General features: G+C 36.3%; 1 protein-coding gene across 1 annotated transcript in view; it reads right to left on the bottom strand.

The window, feature by feature from the left end:
• The window catches only part of ADAMTS6 (ADAM metallopeptidase with thrombospondin type 1 motif 6), a gene marked incomplete at both ends in the record, with an annotated part of 264023 nt that overhangs the window by 77723 nt on the left and 166092 nt on the right, over positions 1-20208 (bottom strand). The window contains one exon of the mRNA XM_080933513.1: positions 14098-14200. Coding sequence (XP_080789639.1) covers positions 14098-14200 — 103 coding nt within the window. The remainder of the gene's footprint in view (positions 1-14097; positions 14201-20208) is intronic.

Below are 20208 nucleotides of genomic sequence, written 5' to 3'. Positions count from 1 at the left end.
GAGAATCTCGGGGGCAGAAGACAACATTGCAAACATAGACAAAACAGCCAGAGAAGATGCAAAAAACAAAAAGCTCCTAACACAAAATGTCCAGGAAATCCAAGACACAATGAGAAGACTGAACCTAAGGATAATAGGAATAGAAGAGGGAGAAGATTATCAACTAAGAGGCACAGTAAATATCTTCAACAAAATCATAGAAAACTTCCCTACCCTCAAGAATGAGATGACCACGAACATAAAAGAAGCCTTCAGAACTCCAAATAGGTTGGACCAGAAAAGAAATACCTCCCGACACATAATAGTAAAAACATCAAGCGCCCAAAGTAAAGAAAGAATACTAAAAGCAATAAGGGAAAAAGGTCAGGTAACATATAAATGCAGACCAATCAGACTCACACCCGATTTCTCAACAGAGACTATATGAAAGCTAGAAGAGCCTGGACAGACATCATGCACTCCTTAAGAGAGCACAAGTGCCAGCCCAAGCTGCTATACCCAGCAAAACTATCAATCACAATAGATGGAGAAATGGAGATATTTCAAGACAAATCAAAATTCACACAATATCTGACCACAAACCCAGCACTACAACGAATTATAGGTGGAAAACCCAATACAATGAGGGAAAATACAGCCTAGTAAAAACAAGAAAACTCCTAAACAAGAAAACTAAAAGAAGAAAAAGACACAGACACAACTCAACCCAAAAAAGCAATAATGGCAGGAAACCGAAACAACTATTCCTTGATATCTATTAACATAAATGGTCTCAACTCCCCAATAAAGAGACATAGACTATCAGACTGGATACATAAACAAAATCCAGCCTTTTGCTGCATACAGGAAACTCATCTCAGAGACAAAGACAGACACTATCTCAGAGTAAAAGGGTGGGAAAAAAACTTCCAAGCAAGCAGCTCCAAGAAGCAAGCTGGACTGGCTATTCTAATATCGAATAAAGTAAATTTCCAACCAAAAGTTATCAAAAAAGATAAGGAAGGACACTTTTTACTCATTACCGGGGAAATCTGTCAGGAGGAACTCTCGATCCTTAACATATATGCTCCAAATAATAAATCACCCACATTCATAGAAGAAACCCTACTAAAGCTCAAAAAATACATTTCACCCCACACAATAATAGTGGGAGACTTTAATACCCCACTCTCACCAATGGACAGATAAGGGAAACAGAAACTGAACAAGGACACTGCAAAACTAGTAGAGACTTTGAACCAACTAGAATTAATAGATATATATAGAATATACTATCCCAAAGTAAAAGAATACACCTTCTTCTCACCACCCCATGGCACCTTCTCGAAAATTGACCACATAATTGGACACAGAACGAGCCTCCATCGATATAAGAAGATTGAAATACTAACATGCATCCTCTCAGATCACCATGGTCTACGGCTCGTCTTTAACAACAACAAAGACAACAAAAAGCCCACATACACATGGAAACTAAACAATGCTCTGTTAAAGGATAGCAGGGTCAAAGAAGAAAAAAGGAAAGAAATTAAGGATTTTCTAGAATTCAACGAAAACGAAAACACAACATACCCAAATTTATGGGATGCAATGAAAGCAGTATTGAGAGGAAAACTCATAGCCCTAAGTGCTTCCAAAAAGAAACTGGAGAGAGCTCACATCAGCAACCTGACAGCACAGCTAAAAGCCCTAGAACAAAAGGAAGCAGATATAACCAAAAAGAGTAGACTGCAAGAAATAATCAAAATTAGGGCAGAAATAGACCAAATAGAAACAAAAAGAACCATTGAAAAAATCAACAAAACCAAGAGTTGGTTCTTTGAGAAAAACAACAAGATTGATAAAACCTAGCCAGACTAACTAGAGGGCAAAGAGAGAGTATCCAAATTAACAAAATCAGAAAGAAAAGTCGGGACATAACAACTGAAACTGAGGAAATTCAAGAAATCATCAGATCCTACTACAAAAACTTATCCTCCACAAAATTGGAAAATCTGGAGGAAATGGAGGAATTCCTAGACAGATACAAGGTCCCAAAGTCAAACCAGGACAAAGTAAACCATCTAAATAACCCTATAACACCTAAAGAAATAGAAGAAGTCATCAAAAGCCTCCCAACCAAAAAAAGCCCAGGTCCAGACAGGTTCAGTGCAGAATTTTATCAGACTTTTATTGAGGATATAACACCAATACTCGCCAAACTATTCCAAAAGATAGAATCAGATGGAATATTACCCAACTCATTTTCTGAGGCTATACTAACCCTCGTAACTAAACCACACAAAGACCCTACAAGAAAAGAGAACTTCAGACCAATCTCACTTATGAACATTGATGCAAAAATACTGAACAAAATCCTTGCAAACCGAATCCAAGTACACATCAAAACGATCATTCATCATGACCAAGTAGGCTTCATCCCTGGGATGCAGGGATGGTTTAACATAAGGAAATCCATCAACGTAATCCACCATATAAACAAACTCAAAGACCAAAATCATATGGTCATCTCACTAGACGCTGAGAAAGCATTCGACAAAATCCAACACCCCTTCATGTTAAAAGTCCTGGAAAGAACAGGAATCCAAGGCCCATACTTAAACATAATAAAAGCAATATACAGCAAACCAACAGCCAACATCAAACTTAATGGCGAGAAACTTGAAGCAATCCCACTAAAATCAGGGACTCGACAAGGCTGCCCACTCTCCCCCTACCTATTCAACATAATACTGGAAGTCCTGGCTGGAGCAATTAGACAGCAAAAGAAGATCAAGGGGATACAAATCAGAGTGGAAGAGATGAAAACATCACTCTTTGCCGATGACTTGAGTGACCCCAAAAATTCCACCAGAGAACTCCTACAGCTGATAAACAAGTTCAGCCAAGTTGCTGGATACAAAATTAACTCAAACAAATCAGTAGCCTTCCTGTACTCAAAGGACAAACATGTGGAGAAAGAAATTAGGGAAAAGGTACCCTTCACAATCGTCACAAAAACTATGAAATACCTTGGTGTGACTCTAACTAAGCAAGTGAAGGACCTGTATGACAAGAACTTCAAACCTCTAAAGAAAGAAATTGTGGAGGATCTCAGAAAATGGAAAGATCTCCCATGCTCATGGATTGGAAAAATCAACATCTTAAAAATGGCCATCCTACTAAAAGCAATCTACAGATTCAATGCAATCCCCATCAAAATTCCAACCCAGTTCTTCATGGAATTGGAAAGATCAATGTGCAATTTCATATGGAATAACAAAAGACCTAGAATAGCGAAATCCATCCTCAACAACAAAAAAACATCTGCGGGAATCACTATCCCTGACCTCAAGCTATATTACAAGGCAATTGTGCTGAAAACTGCATGGTACTGGTACAGAAATAGGCATGTGGATCAATGGAATAGAATAGAAGATTCAGAAATGAGCCCTCATGTATATGGTCACCTGATTTTTGACAAAGGAACAGTAAACATTCAATGGAAAAAGGACAGCCTATTCAACAAATGGTGCTGGTCCAACTGGCACTCAGCATGCAAAAGAATGAAAATAGACCCGTTCTTATCTCCTTGTACAAAGCTCAAGTGTAAGTGGATCAAAGATCTCCACATTAAACCAGATACACTGAAACTATTAGATGAGAAAGTAGGGAAAACCTTAGAACACATAGGTACAGGAGAAAATTTCCTGAACAAAACACCAATGGCTCAAGCTCTAAGGTCAAAGATTAACAAATGGGACTTAATGAGATTGGAAAGTTTCTGAAAGGCTAAAGACATCGTCAAGAAAACAAAATGGCAACCAACAGAATTGGAAAAGATCTTTACCAACTCCACATCAGATAGAGGCCTAATATCCAAGGTGTAGAAGGAACTCAAAAAACTAGACACCAGAGAATCAAATAACCCTATTAAAAAATGGGGTACAGAGCTAAACAAAACGTTTTCAGTTGAGGAACACTGAATGGCCGAGAAACACCTGAGGAAGTGCTTGACATCCTTAGCCATCAGGGAAATGCAAATCAAAACAACCCTGAGATACCACCTCACACCAGTCAGATTGGCCAAGATCCAAAACTCAGATGACAGCAGATGCTGGCGAGGCTGCGGAGAAAGAGGAACACTTCTCCACTGTTGGTGGGGTTGCAAACTAATACAACCACTCTGGAAATCTGTCTGGCGATACCTCAGAAAATTGGATATAGTACTACCTGAAGACCCAGCTATTCCACTTCTGGGCATATACCCCAGAGACACTTTAATACACAACAAAGATATATGCACCACAATGTTCATAACGGCTCTATTTATAATAGCCAGAAGCTGGAAGGAAACCAGATGTCCTTCAGAAGATGAATGGATACAAAAATTGTGGTACATATACACAATGGAATACTACTCAGCCACCAGAAACAATGACTTAACCAAATTCTTAAGAAAATGGCTGCATCTAGAGAATATCATCCTGAGTGAGATAACCCAGTCACAAAAGAACAGACATAATATGCAGTCAGTGATAGTGGGATGCTAACCCCAGAGGCTTGCACTCCCCCAGAAACAACTCACAGACTGTATGAAGTCCAAGAAATTAAGAAAACAAAAAAATATACATATATTTACAAAACAAGAAGACTTTGACTATTTCCATATTGCGTTTTGTTTTGCATGTACTTTACACTTATTGTAACTATTAGGTTTTCAATGCATACTGTCAAGCCCTTGAAAAAAATCAAGTACTGACTAAAAAAATATATTCACATGGTTTTATGTAAAAAGTATTTTAATGTCTGAAAAAACAGTACTGACAAAAATGTATAATTTTAAGCAAAAAAATTTAAAATCTGTACAATTATCTTTGTTTTGTAAATTAAAGTCGTTTTAAAAAAAGAGAAAAAAAAGTGGGTTGCAAAACAAAAAAAACAAACAAACAAAAAAAAAAAACAAAAAAACAGAGTTGTCTTTATGTAGTTAAAGACCCATCTGTAAAGTTTAACAGCATGTAGTGTGTTTCTGAGTTCTTCATGTTTCCAGTAGTTTTAAGTAGAAAAACCAAAGCAATAAAAATGAATTTTATTTTCTCTTTGGTGATGTATTAATGGATACATTCCATTCCATATGTCTACGTTCAATGCTTCCAGAGGAGATTTAAATATGTGTATTTGTTCAGCCATATTAACTCCAAAAAAACCAATGCTACTTTAAAATATATGTATTATATGGTCTTTATAATTAATCTAGAAACTCCAACATATAATTCCTAGAGTCAGGTGACCATGTTTAGCAATAACAGTGATATATTGTGCTTCAAATGATACATATACACTTATTAAAATCTGTTTTCTATGGGTGACAATATTAGACAATGTGTATTGTGATTTCTTTTTTGATGATTTTATTTCTAATTATATTCTTTCATTCTAAAAAAAAACAAAAAACAAAAAAACAAACAAACAAACAAACAAAAGAAATGACACCCTTCACAATAGTCACAAAAAAAATTAAATATCTTGGTGTGACCCTAACGAAGCAAATGAGATATCTGTATGTCAAGAACTTCAATTCTCTGAAGAAAGAAATTGAAGAAGATTTCAGAAGATGGAAAAATCTCCCATGCTCATGGATTGGCAGGATTATAGTAAAAATGGCCATCTTACCAGAAACAATCTACAGATTCAATGCAATGCCCATCAAAATTCCAACTCAATTTTTCATAGAGGTAAAAAGAGCAATTTACAAATTCATTTGGAATAACAAAAAACCCAGGATAGTGAAAACTATTTTAATCAATAAAAAAACTGTGGAAACTATCATCCCTGACCTCAAGCTGTATTATAGAGCAATTGTGATAAAAAAAAAAAACTGTATGGTATTTGTACAGAGACAGGTGACAGCAGATGCTGATGAAGATGTACAGAAAGTAGAGCACCCCTCCATTGTTGGTGGGATTGCATTGTCTGCAATATCCAGATAGCACTCTGGATATCGTTCTGGAGGATCCTCTGAAAATTGGACATAATGCTACCTTAGGACCCAGCTATACCACTCCTGGGCATATAACCAAAAGATGCTCTAAGAATAACAAGGACACATGCTGCACTATGTCACAGCAACCTTATATATAATAGCCAGAAGCTGGAAAGAACCCATATTTCTTTCAACAGAGGCATAGATACAGAAAAGTCAGGGCATTTACACAATGGACTACTATTATTCAGGTATTAAAAACAACGAGTTCCTGAAATTCTTAGCCAAATGCATCGTACTATAAAATATCATGCTATTATAAATAAGACTGTTATGAACATGGTGAAGCATGTATCCTTGTTATATGTTGGAGCTTCTATTGGGTATATGCCCAGTAGTGGAAGAGCTTGGTCTTCAGGTAGTACTAAGTCCAAATTTCTGAGGAATCACCAGATAGATTTCCAGAGTGGTCAAAACAGCTTGCAATTCCACCAACAATGGAGGGCTGTTTCTCTTTCTCCACATCATTGTCAGCATCTGCTGTCACCTTAGTTTTTGATCTTAGCCATTCTCACCTTTGTGTTGGAATCTCAGGGTTGTTTGGATTTGCATTTCCCTGATAACTAGAAATGTTGAGCATTTCTTTAGGTATTTCTCAGCCATTCGGTACTCCTCAGTTGAGAAATCTTTGTTTAGTTCTGTACCCCATTTTTACTAGGATTATTTAATTCTCTAAAGTTTAACTTCTTGAGTTCTTTGTATATATTGGACACTAGCCCTCTATCAGATCTAGAATTGGATAAGATCCTTTTCCAATCTGTTGGCTGCCATTTTCTCTTTATAGTGTCCTTAGCTTTACAGAAACTTTGCAATTTCATGAGGTTCCATTTGTCGATACTTGATCTAAGAGGAGAAGCCATTGGTTTTCTGTTCAGAAAAATTTCCCCAGTGCCTATATGTTCTAAGCTCTTCCCCACTTTCTTTTCTAATAGTGTACTTAATTTTATGTGGAGGTGTTTGATCTACTTGCACTTGAACTTTGTACAATGAGATAAGAATGGATCATTTTCATTTTCTGCATGATGTCAGTTGAACCAACACTGTTTGTTGAAGAGGCTGCCTTTTTTTTCCATTGAAGTTTTTTAGCTCCTTTCTCAAAGATCAAGTGACCATAGGGTCATTTCTGGGTCCTCAATTCTGCCCCATTGTTCTACATGCCTATCTCTGTACCAATACCATGTGGTTTTTATTATGATTGATCTGTAATATAACTTGAGGTTAGGAATGAACATAGATGTCCTTCAACAGAGGAATGGATACAGAAATTGTGGTACATTTACACAAGGGAGTACTACTCAGCTATTAGAAACAATGACTTTATAAAATTCCTATGCAAATTGATGGAACTAGAAACTATCATCCTGAATGAGGTAACCCAGTCACAAAAGAACACACATGGTATGCACTGATAATTGGATACTAGCCCCAAAAGCTCTGAATATCCAAGACCAATTCACAGACCTTATGAAGGTCAAAAAAAAAGAAAGGCCAGAATGTGGATGTCTCAGTCGTTTTTAGAAAGTAGAACAAAACACTCATAGGAAAAAAACAAGGTCAAATAGAGGAGCAGGGATTGAAGAAAAGATCATTTAGAGACTGCCTCACCTGGGGATCCAACCCATATGCAGCCAGCAAACCACTATTGCTGATGCCAAGAAGGGCTTACTGGCAGGAACCAGATATGGATGCCTCCTCAGCGGCTCTGCCAGAGTCATACAGATACAGCTGAGGATGCTACAAGCTAACTATCAGACTGAACACGGGTTCCTTAATGAAGGAGCTAGAGAAAGGAATGAAGGAGCTGATAGGGTTTGCAACCACATGGGAAGAACAACATTACCAAACAACAAAGCCCTCAAGAACTCCCATGGACTAAAACACCAACCATTGAGCACACCTGCAGAGACCCATGGCTCCAGTTCCATATGTAACAGAGGATAGCATTCTCTGGCATCAATGGGAGAAGAGGCCTTTGGTCCATTGAAGGTGAGTTTTCCCAGTGTAGGGGAATGCCAAGGCACTGAAGTGGAGCAGGTGATTGGGAGAGGGAGCACCTTCATGGAAGGTAGTGAAGGGGGTTTGGACAAGATAGTGGGGTTGGGTGATAACATTTGAAATGTAAATACAGGGAACATTTAATACAATAATAAATGAAAAAGGAAATATCCTGATTGTGGTAACTCAATTACCAAACAAAGACAGCAACAAAAAACAAACACACATACATACATGGTATGCACTCACTGATAAGTGGATATTTGCCCCAAAGCATGGATTGCCCAAGATATAATTCACAGACCACATGAAGCTCAAGAAGAAGAAAAAACAAAGTGTGGATGCTTCAGTTCTTCTTAAAAGGGGGAACAAAAACAACCACAGTAGAAATTATGGAGAAAATTTTGGAGCAGAGACTGAAGAAAAGGCCATCCAGAGACTGCCCCACCTGGAGATCCAGCCCACATACAGCCACCAAACCCAGACAATATTTCTGATGCCAAGAAGTGCATGCTGACAGAAGCCTGATATAACTGTCTCCTGAAAGGCTTTGCTGGATCATGACAAATATAGAGGTGGATACTCACAGGCAGCCATTGAACTGAGAACAGGATCCCCAGTGTAGGAATTAGAGAAAGTATTGAAGGAGTTGAAGGGTTTGCAACACCATAAGAACAATACCAACCAACCAGAGTTCTCAAGGATTAAACAACTATTCAAAGAGTACACATGGATGGATCCATGGTTCCACGTGAATATAGTAGAAGATGGCCATATTGGGAATCAATGGGAGGAGAAGCTCTTGGCCCTGCCAAGGCTCAATGCCCCAGTGTAGAAAAATGTCAGGGCTTGGGGGAGATTGGTCAGGAGGGGTACTGGAATAGGAGGTTTATGTTGGGGAAACCAGGAAAGGAGATAACATTTGAAATGTAAATAAAATATATCCAATAAAAATAAAAAATATTAATTATTATTCAATCAAGCTAGTGGAAAAGGGGGCCTAATTATTTATTAAAGAAAGAACTGAAGGGCCAGAGAGATGGCTCATTGGGTTTTTTTTTTTTTTTTTTTTTTTTTTTTTTTGTGACCTGAGTGTGGTCCCTGTAACTCCCAGTAGAAGAGTAGAACTGACTCCCAAATAGCTGTCCTCTGACCTTCCCAGAAGAGCCAGTGCATGCACACACTTTCACATACATATGTACAAACTCACTGATAATAAATAAGTTTTTGAAAGCGAGAACTGAGGATGACTCCCTAATACAAGAGCTTATTAACCAACTAGTCTAAGTTATGCCTCATTACAAATTTAGAGTTAATGCTCTTTGGAACAATTACACAAACAGCAATTATTAAATCTGAGTAATTTCAGACATTCTAACACAAATATCTCAAATGTGTATAAGAAAATATCTGACGTCCATGTACATATGCCCTAGAGAGGAGGCAGAGCCTTGCAGTAAGCATGGGTTTAACTCCCTCTTTTCCGTACTCGTAGAACTACAGCGCAAAAGAATTTGAAAGAATGTAAAAGACAAATGCCACTCTCAAGCACGCTGCTCTCAAGGATATATGCAAAAACACTGCAACCAACAGCTGTTAAAACACATTACTTCTACATACACAGAGAACACTGATGGAGAATACATGGTGTTAGCTGATCCTAATGTAATTAAGTAAAAATTCTTACGTTTTCCTAAATGTGGAAGCAAAAGAATGATGCCTATTATCATGAAGAATGCATGAAAGAATAAAGCTCACCAGCAACAAAGATGCAGATGTGGAGCTGGGAAGAGAATCAAAACCATCAGGCCAGAAAGCTAAATAGTAAGAGAAATAAGAATATGCCATGTGATCACAAAGTACTTCACTAAATGACCAAATCAAGTCCTTATTCATCAATAATGACCATGAATGAATATGAAGTAATATCCCTAACCAAAAACTTAATGTAGTTGAGTAGATCAAAAAAAGATTTAGCAATATACTTCCTATAAAAATTCCATAAGTAGTAATGATACCTGCAGACATGCATAAAAAGCTAAGAAGAGACATTTCATATGAACAAAACAAAGATGAATAAAAGTAGCTATATTTTCATCAGTAAACACTGACTTTAATTTGAAAATTATGGCAGGAGACACAGTTACTGTAAAATTCTAAAAAATAGGTCATTGAATAATAGGAAGTAATGTATATATTATGTATTATGTATTTATCATGTATCATGTATCATGTATCATGTATCATGTATCATGTATCATGTATCATATTTCATATATCATATATCATATATCATATATCATATATCATATATCATATATCATATATCATATATCATATATCATATATCATATATCATATATCATATATCATATATCATATATCATATATCATATATCATATATCATATATCATATATCATATATATGTATGTATAATTCGACTACACAACAAATAAAGTTAAAATAAAGTTAATAGACATTCCCTGAATATTTCATAAACAGGCAGAAAATACACATTCTTACTACCATAGTCGAGACCATTGACATGGGTAGACAATATACAACAAAAACTATTAAGATTGATAGGAGAAATAAATAATATTGAAATACATAAGATCAAGACAGAAAAGGAGCATTTTATATACTAATAGTATATACTGAGAAAATGCAATCATATTTACAATAGCCTCCATCTGCATTGTCTTTTTTTCTCTCTTTCCTGTATGTGCATATGCGTGTGCACACAAGGACAAACACACACACACACAGACGCACACATAAACACTCACATGCATAGGAATACATTTAAATTATATGGTGTATGCTTGTAGGATACAAAGCAAGACATTATTGGAAAAACGTACCCAAACCAAAATGAATAATAACCTAAAGAGGTGGGCATGGTAGCATGTAGTGGTATTCTCAGTATTTCTGAGGTTGAGGTAAAAGTGTAAGGTCAAGCTGGCTTACATAGAAAGGTCCATTTCAAACAAAACAAAACAAATGACCAAATGACCTTATTTAAAACTGGACAAATTACTAGATACCTCTCAGCTTTCATAGAGATTCTACCCAGTCTCAATTGGAGCTAACATCTTTAAGAAGGTAAAAGGTAAAAAATACATGCTGTGGAGACAGGCACTCTTAGGCATGATGGTTATGGATGTAAATTAGTATAGCCACTATGAAACATAAAATGAGAGTGACTCAAACCACAAGAAATAGAACAGTGATAGTAAAGCAATGATAGTAACCATGTGCATCAGACACATCTGCATGCAGTACTAATCTCTATTTCCGATATATGAAATTAATCACGATGCCTGAAAATAGATGGATAGAGCTCTTAAAGTGGTTTTTAAACAAGATGGAATACTATTTAGCCATGGAAAAATGAAACAAATCATATGTGGCAATGCTGATGGAGCTAGAGTAGATTATATTGGGTCAAATAAGCCAGGTGGACAAAGACAAAGGCCACGTGTTCTCATTTATCTGTCACAGAGAAAAAAGTTTATCACCTGAATGAATAACAATGGTCCTCATAAGACAGGAAGTAAATGGGCAAGGGAAACAAAGAAAAGATAACTTTTGGGTGCCAAAATATAGCTAAATAGGAGTTAGTTCTCTTATTCTACGTAGTAAGACAACTATAGTCTATGATAATTTGTTATAATATATCCCTCAAAATAAAAAAGATTTTGAAGGCTTATAACACATAAATAGTAGTGTGTGTTGCCAGTTACCCTGATATTATCATTAAATTCCTCAAATGATCATACTGTACCACATAAGCATAAATAGACATTAATAAAATTAATTAAAATTTGATTTAAAAGAAAAAATAATTTGGGGGAAGAGATATAAAAGAAAGCAAAATGGCCAAGTAATGAGAAAGAATGCTCTTAATACAATGAGCTGAAAATGCAAACTAACTTTCTATGCAAACCTCAAGTACTGATCAGAATGTTGGAGGAAACAGATTTCTCAGGTGTTGTTGGCAGGAGTATAATATGTACACTCAGTTTTCACAAACATCTGCCAATCTCTTTGAAAACTCAAATCTCACCTGTGCTATTGTGTAGTTTTCACTCTGGCTCATTCCACCAGGAAAAGAGAAAGGTGTTCATCAAGTCCTTACCACAACATTCAAACCAGTTTGCTAATGCAGGACAAGTGAGAACTAAAAAAACCCAGGCATCCATACACAGAAGGCAAAATAAAGTGATTACTACAGCACACACTAAGCAATGAAAAGACTGAACTACTACATATCACAATGTGGATGGATATTTTTAAAAAGCACAGGCTAGAAATTCTGCAGAAAAAATAATGCGCACTAATTCAACTATATAAAGATCTTGAGCAGGTGTAAGTAAACTATATAAGAAATATGAGCAGTGCTTGCCTCTTGGAATGGACAGTTGACTATTGACTGTGAGGAACTATCAAGGCCTTTTTGGGACTAAACATTTATGTCCTTTTCAAACTTCTATGCTTAAATCCTAAGTACAATATAATGGTACTTGAAAGGGGAGTCCCTGGGAAGTAATTGGGCCATGAGAATTGAGCTCTTAGGAACATGATGAGTGTCCAGGAGCTTCTCCCCAATCTTGTGTCATGTGATGTACAATGAGAAGATAGTAATCTGCAACTCAGAAAAGAGACCTCCCCAGAATTCACCCCTGCAGGCACCCTGATTTTGGGTTCCAGCCTCCAAAGCTATGAGCATTAAGTTTCTGTTGCTGTAGACGCTCAGACTATGAAAAGCAATTACAGATCTGAACCAGTAAGGATTAGAGTAATTATGGAGGTAATGCAACATTCTGTATCTCACACAGGCTTTCTATGTGTTTGTAGTTGGTAAAATTCAGGGAAAACACAGGTAAGAAATTGTCTATATTCATATGGCAAAAGAAAAAACTGAGCTAATAACTAATCAGTGGTCAATGACACACATGCTAAAGCATTCAGAAGAAAATAGTTACTGGTTAATTTAAAATGCATCAAAATCAGGGTGATTAGTAAGTAGCTAGGTATATGAACAAACAGCCATATAATAAAATGATAAATTTTAAAATATTGGTGGTGAGTACATAGGTGTTATGGCCTAAACCTTTTAAATACTCTGTTCTTGTATAATTTTAAAGACAGGTTTTTTCAAAAAAGTGTTTATCAATAGTGCATTAAAAATTTCCACACAACAAAATTTAACTGTTTTGAAAGTAAAAACCTCATCTGCTTAATGACAAATATTAGTCTTTGATATTTGTCCAAAATAAGCACCCAATATCTTTTTAGACAATGAAAAACATTTAATCTATCCAGGCATAGTGGCACACAAGTTAGTCATTTGGAGAATAAGCTTCAAGCAAGCCTGAGGTACATAGAAAAATCTATCTCAAGAAGAAACCAACAAAAACTTAACCCAACAGAAAATTTAAATTGGGCCATCAAGTTAGCTCAATGGACAAAGATGTTTACCTCCAAGCCTGATGACCTAAGTTCAACCCACAAACCCAGTATAGTGGAAGGAGTAATTGACCCCTGTACATTTTCCACACAAGATTCTTGTGCTCATGCATGCATACACAATAGCTTTAAAAAAGAAAAGCAGAAAGCAAAACAAACAAAAATCTTTAGAAAGATCACTGGTCTTTGACTAAGTAAAAAATAAACAGGCTTCTTTTTCTCTTTAGAGTTGGGCAAGTTGATTTATGTTGGCATATTTTGTTTTAGGGGATAATTGCAAATATTTGATGATTATAATTTACCCTAGGAAAGTCTCAAGCAGAGTTCATATTTGTAAGTTTTATACAAATACATGTTTTCTAGGATTTTAACTTGTTAAAGTCTTTAAAATTTAGTTCCTAATAATTTGTAAATTGTTGCATATATACTATCATAGGAAAGCTAAAATGTGAGACTTAGAAGCGTTTTTTTTTTTTTTTTTTTCTTTGACTAACAAACACTAATTCTAACTAACATGTCCATGAAGGTCTGAATGTGTATATTCACATACTCTCATATTTGCAAAGCTCTCAAGCATGAGTGCTCTGCCGGGTCATACATTACCTCCAGTATAGGGTTTCCAGTTATAATGCTTTCCCCGGAAAGGCATACTGTCAAAGTCTGCACACTGTTTTTCTCGAAAATCTCGGGAACCCAAAGGGCATGGCTAAAATAAAATAAAATCATAAATGGTACCATTGTTTAAAATACCAAAACCAAGGGACAGTGTCCCTGAAATTTGTACTTACTATCACCTCTGGGTACCTTTCTGCCTGACTATCACCCTATCACTTCTAAGTGTCTGTCTGCCTTTTGTTGCAATAAAGATTCACATTAAAGTATCTGAACTGAAAGCTGTAAGTTGTAAATGAGACGAAATAACTATAGTGCTAGGCAGTTGCCATGGAGTTTCACATGCCTATAGACATGTTACCACTTTACAAAGACACACAGAAACCAAACAAAAAAAGTAAAATGCAAAGTCCCTTGGTAACAGTATCTAAAGTCTGGGTGTCATAGTGGTTTGTAGATTCTATTTACAGGCACCGAGATACAGAGTATTAAGACAATGGCCAGCTTATAAATTGTCATTGTGTCCTGATCACTACAAAGGCCTCCTAGAGAAAACCAAGAACGGAACTAGGAAAATACCGGGATTCAACTTTAAGCACCTTCAGGTTAAAGAGGCTTGGACTTACTAAAATGCAAATTTCACCTTTTAACCCCAAGAAAATGAAATGTTAAATTGGTACCAAATGTGTACATATTTTTAGGGAGTAAAGAGAATGGTAAGAAAACAACTAATTATAAAAATATGGAATGTCTCTTCTTCCTGAAAGTGTTTAAAGAGAACAGTCCTGCTGTGTAGGTAGGTGTCGGTGACAAAGCCCACAGCCGCCTCATTCAGTTCTACTGCTGCTACAAGTACACAAGGACTAAAAGTGCAGCTCATGAAACGTTTCAGCAGGAGGACCATTTGATTCATCTTTTAAATTCTACGGTATTAAAAACAACCTGTAAATTTTTGAAACACCAAAACTTTCCCCTTAAATACAGAACAAATTATTTCGTAAAAATCAAAACGAGAGGGGGATAGCATTGGAAATCCAATCCCAGCGCTTCCATGCTGGATAAGAACAGTATGGCACTGAAACACATTGCCAGCCCTGGAAATACTTAGCTCAGAGTAAACGACAAGGGAGTTACAAACAGCCTCATAAATAATCTTGAGGACTTTCTTAGGCCTGTCCTTGGACAGCTATCTTTGCTTTGCACAATGCTTTGTACAAGATTAGTAAATGATAGTAGATAGTTGCTAATTAACAGTAAACAGTAAATAATAAACATACATGTGTTTCAATAATAGATCATGGTGTGCAGATATTTACATAGCTATCATTTATTATAGATTATGGCTCAAAAATTTTAGCATATAAAATCTGAAGCCTCAGATTTAAAAATAGTGGCATAGCTTTATATTATGTTAAGAGCTTTAAATTTTAAAATACACCCCGTGTAGTGAAATATTATACCAACAATTCCAAACATAAGGCTTCTTTTCCTGTTCTTACTCTTTTTCCATCTTTTAACAACGATGACAAACAGCTATTCTGAGCTCTGCAGTGTTCATGCTGTGTTTACAAGGCCTTCTTGTGATAGTCTGCTAATATTTGGATCTTTGAAATATTGACATTTGGCATGTCATTGTCATCTACAAAGTTCATGATTGTATGGTCAAGAACCATACAATCAAACAAAATGTGCAAAAACCCTCCCAATGTTTTAGATGGTTATGATTTTTGTGGAGGAATATATATATATGGTTATATATGTCCAAAAATATGGCTGTACATAATTAAGAATGTTTGTTTCTCCAAGTCATTTTTGCACTTTTTAAAGACTGAATTTGTTTTTAGTTATACTTGTGTTTAAGGGGACAGGAGAATATGCACTTGAATGCCAAAATGGAGCTAGAGCTACAGGTGTAATTCACCCAACATGCCTTCTGGAAATTGTACTGAGTCCTCTCAAAGAGCAGTACATGCTTTTAACCAATGAACCATTTTCCTGGTCCCCTTCTAAACTATTTTCAAAGACTTTCATGAGAGCTAAAGTTGTCTGTCAGTGGTTTTTACCATGCAACAAATCTACTTTTAACACAAATACCAATTTTTAAATATACATAATTTAAACTGCAGATACAAGTTTTCACATAAAAATATCAACCGCTTAAGCTTATTTGAGTACAGTTTTTAATCTTGTTGAGAAGATAAGATTGAAGTAAAAAAGATACAGAAGTGTTTCAAGATGTATAAGTAGTAAAAACAGTATCTTATACCTTGTCTATAGGTGCTGCATGTATGACAGACAAATGTGCCATCTGATAAGTAAAGAAAATACTGACTTTGAAAGAAAACGTTGAGTATGTCCCAAAGTATTGTAATTGAGCCACTTAAGAAAGATGAAGGACCTGGGGGAGAGTATTAAGACGGCATTGTGGATCATTAAGAGAAAAACCAATGCTATGCAGGCAGGAAGAAAGAAACTATGCATTCTGAATAGTAAAGAGAGGAACCTTACAGAAAGACAAGGAGAAAACAGTTTTTATACAAGCATCAGCACAGGAAAACTCTGAGGTGACACATTACGCCTTCACTGAATACAACACTAGAAATGTTGCTTTCCAGTATTTTCTAAGGACCCTTTCAAACAGAGAAGAGCTACCAGTCAATAAGGGATATTGCCATTTAATGAAGCACCTGTATAACATTACATGACATTTCTGCCTTATTCCTTTCTTCTGAATACCTTTCCTAAGGTCAGCTACAATAAAATTAAATCATAGCTGTAAAATGTCATTTAACTAGTCCTATATACTCTATAACAGACTTCAGAAATCTTTAGGCATGTTGGCTACTTATTCTCTTATAGAATTTTCATGGGTTAATTATAATTATCTAATAATAATTTATAATAAAATAAACTGGGAGTACAGAAAGGTTGATTTGTAGAAATAAATTTCAGAGTGTAAGGATATGTCCTTCATCTGAATGGGCATCTTCCTGCTTCACTCCAAGTGATGTGATAATAAGATAAGGCTTAATATGTAAGCAAATGGTCATGTCAGTGCTCCAATACAAATATTGAGAGAGAGGGAGAGAGAGAGAATTTGATTGAGTAGCACAACTTGGCACCCCTGTCTTGGGCATTAATCTGATAGACATACTTGGTGGGTGATAGTCAAAGTTCATTATTAGTTTTTTGAGCCAACACAGAATCATACCTTTCAAGAATTGGTGTGAGAAATGATATAAAGAGTTTGAACAAGATACTTTAACTTTATGTATAATTATCCCCAAAGTAGTCACCAAATTTGTAGAAACATTTGCAGAAGAATAAACACTTTTCAGAGAGGTACAATTGTTAGCAGCTTCCTTACTTTCTGTCACAACTTGCCTTCCTGCAACCAAGTCATTTTTATTCTTTCTTCTGAATCTACAATGAGCAAATCTCCCTGGACAGAAATGTATGTAGGCCTTGAGAAGTTTCTACATGGGCATCTTAATTAGCCAGTAGTCTTCTTAAAACAAGGCACAAAGGAGTGGCCTAAAGTCATTTAAAACGTATTTATGAGTTGCTTAATATGTGTTGGATATAATCTATGCTTTGGTATTACAGGGAAAAAAATAAAACCTCAAATCTCTGCTTTCCTGAAACAAACCCTAGTTTGGTATGAGACTCACAATGAAGCAGAGGACAAAGGTCAGGTAAGGTGGGAGGTAAGTTGTTTGAAGCTCTGAAACAGATTTAAAAGAAACTGAGAGAACCAAAAGAATAAAGACTCCACAGTGAGGACTCCAGAGAGTGAGTGGATTAGAGGATCTTGGGCAGAGCGGTTTGCATGTCTTTGTTCCCAGGGTGCATACTCTGTTCTGATTTCAAGGTTCTCACCAGGGAATGCTGTCAATATGTGATGATATAGGGTTGGCTGTTTGGAAAGTGATCAAAGGAAAGTAATTTTTGAAAGAAAAAATTTGTAAAATCTACCTTTGTTTAATTAAAAAATGGAGGGTTTAACGCATAGTGTGTTTTTTAGGTGACTTAGGGAGGACAAGTGCCAGCACTGTCCTCAAGCCAGTACAGAAAACAGAGTTAAAGTAATCAAATGTGCTCTCCTGAAAACAAGTAGACCCTATGATCCCAAGAGCAATTTCACAAGCCTCAGTCTCATGATTTGTAAGTATTTTCAAATTGAAACACAAAGCAACCCAAAGCCATGCTTCTCACCATTTCTTCAGGTCTTTAGACATTAATACACTCTACAAACTATAGTGGACTTTCAACTCTTAAGATAGGTAAGTATTTAATTAATTTTGCCTAAATTTAACATTTTATTGGTAGAGTATTCTAGAAGCAATGCTAATCCACTGAGGAAGGAAGATTGTTACAGAGAGAAGCCTCAGTGTCTGCTGGCAAACTTGGAAGTGGCATTTTTATTACAAGACACTCATCCTGGTTTTGTCTCAAAGAACAGGTAACCCTGGAAAATTACAAATCTTTTTTATGTCTTTCTTTCATTTGTAAAATATACCTGTATATCCTATTTTGAAAACCACATCCCAAGCATATGTCTTACTGGATACTGAGTGTAGAATAAGCTGAAAGTGAAACCCTTTCTTTTCCTCTTTCCTCTTCATACCATGAGGGAAACTGGCAACTGCACGGCATAGATCTCCCCACTCCCCCACTCCCCCACTCTCCTGGGCTACTTCTGCCCACAGGCTGCACGTTCCTCCCTTCTGTGTGGATGCCAAAGGCAGGCACGCCTCACTTTGCCTCCACTTGATCAGCTTTCAACACTCACAGAGACTTCCTCCTTCAGGACCACAACATACTCATGGCGGGGCGTACCCTGTTTTACGTGAAGGCGCTTGAAACCTAAATGCTAGTCTAGTTAGAAAGGCATGCATTTGGCAAGTTAATATGAAGCATGGCTACATTTGGTTGTCTAGCCTGACAGGCATCAGACTAATACAGACTAATACAAGTTTTGCTTCTGGACTTTTCACCACAAGTCCAGACAAGATCCCCAACACTCCAGTTATCACATTGTATCTAGCAGTTGAATTAAAGTCATCTATACCTACACATTTTCAAAATTAAATATAATGGTCCACACATAGAGTGAATGTGGTTATTTGAATGAGAATGGCCACCATAGACTTATATATTGGAATGCTTGTTTCTCAGTTGGTGGGCTGTTTGGAGAGGATTAGGAGGTGTGGCCTTTGTTGGAGAAGGTGTGTTACTAGATGTCTCTCTGTTTCTGTCTCTGTCTCCATCTCTCTCTCTCTCATTCTCCTTCTTGCAGATAAGTCTGTAGCTCTTAGCTACAGCTCTAACACAATGTCTGCCTGCCTTCTAGCATGTTCCTTACCATGATGTTCATGAACTCTAATACTTTGCACCTCTGAGCCCCAAATTAAACATTTAACTTTATAAGTTGCTTTGGTCATAGTGTTTTGTCACAGCAATTGGAAAGTACGATATTTGGTCTAATTTAATTCTTATTTTAATTTTTAAATTACCTCCCTTCTCATGTGTGTGTGTGTGTGTGTGTGTGTGTGTGTGTGTGCGTGTGTGTGTGTTCCTTACATTTGCATGAGCCTGCTCTCTATCTGTCATGTGAGTATGGAGACTTTGATACCATAACCTTATATGCAACCTTTTCAAACTAAAATTATTTCTACAGTATATACCCTGAATTTCAAATATCTATTTGTAGCAGAAATTTTCCCTAAATGATATATTTTTATTATGTTTTGTGATGTTTAAGCTTTTTGTAAGAACAAAATACATCAAGTTTTATTCTGTGCTTTAAAAGTTAATTCCTACTTCTGACTACACCTGAAATTCAGATTAACCTAGGAGACATACCGATATTCTCCCTTAGACTCACATTTGTACTCTCATGTATACTGGACATATTTCAAAGAAAAAAAATAGTTGGCACATATCAGTTTCACAGTTATAATCTGAGACACAGTGTAGCACTGATAACCAATAGATTAACTTTATCTTGCCATTGCTTAATCCTGCATCTCTCTCCCTGGGGACAAGTTATGTAGTTTCAGAATGTTCTCAGCTATCTGGTTCTGCTGCAGGATAGTGTTA

The sequence above is a fragment of the Micromys minutus genome (assembly GCF_963924665.1).
Source record: "Micromys minutus genome assembly, chromosome: 20".
Taxonomy (NCBI): domain Eukaryota; kingdom Metazoa; phylum Chordata; class Mammalia; order Rodentia; family Muridae; genus Micromys; species Micromys minutus.
The sequence above is the reverse complement of the archived record's forward strand: the minus strand, read 5'-3'. Positions and strand labels throughout refer to the sequence as shown.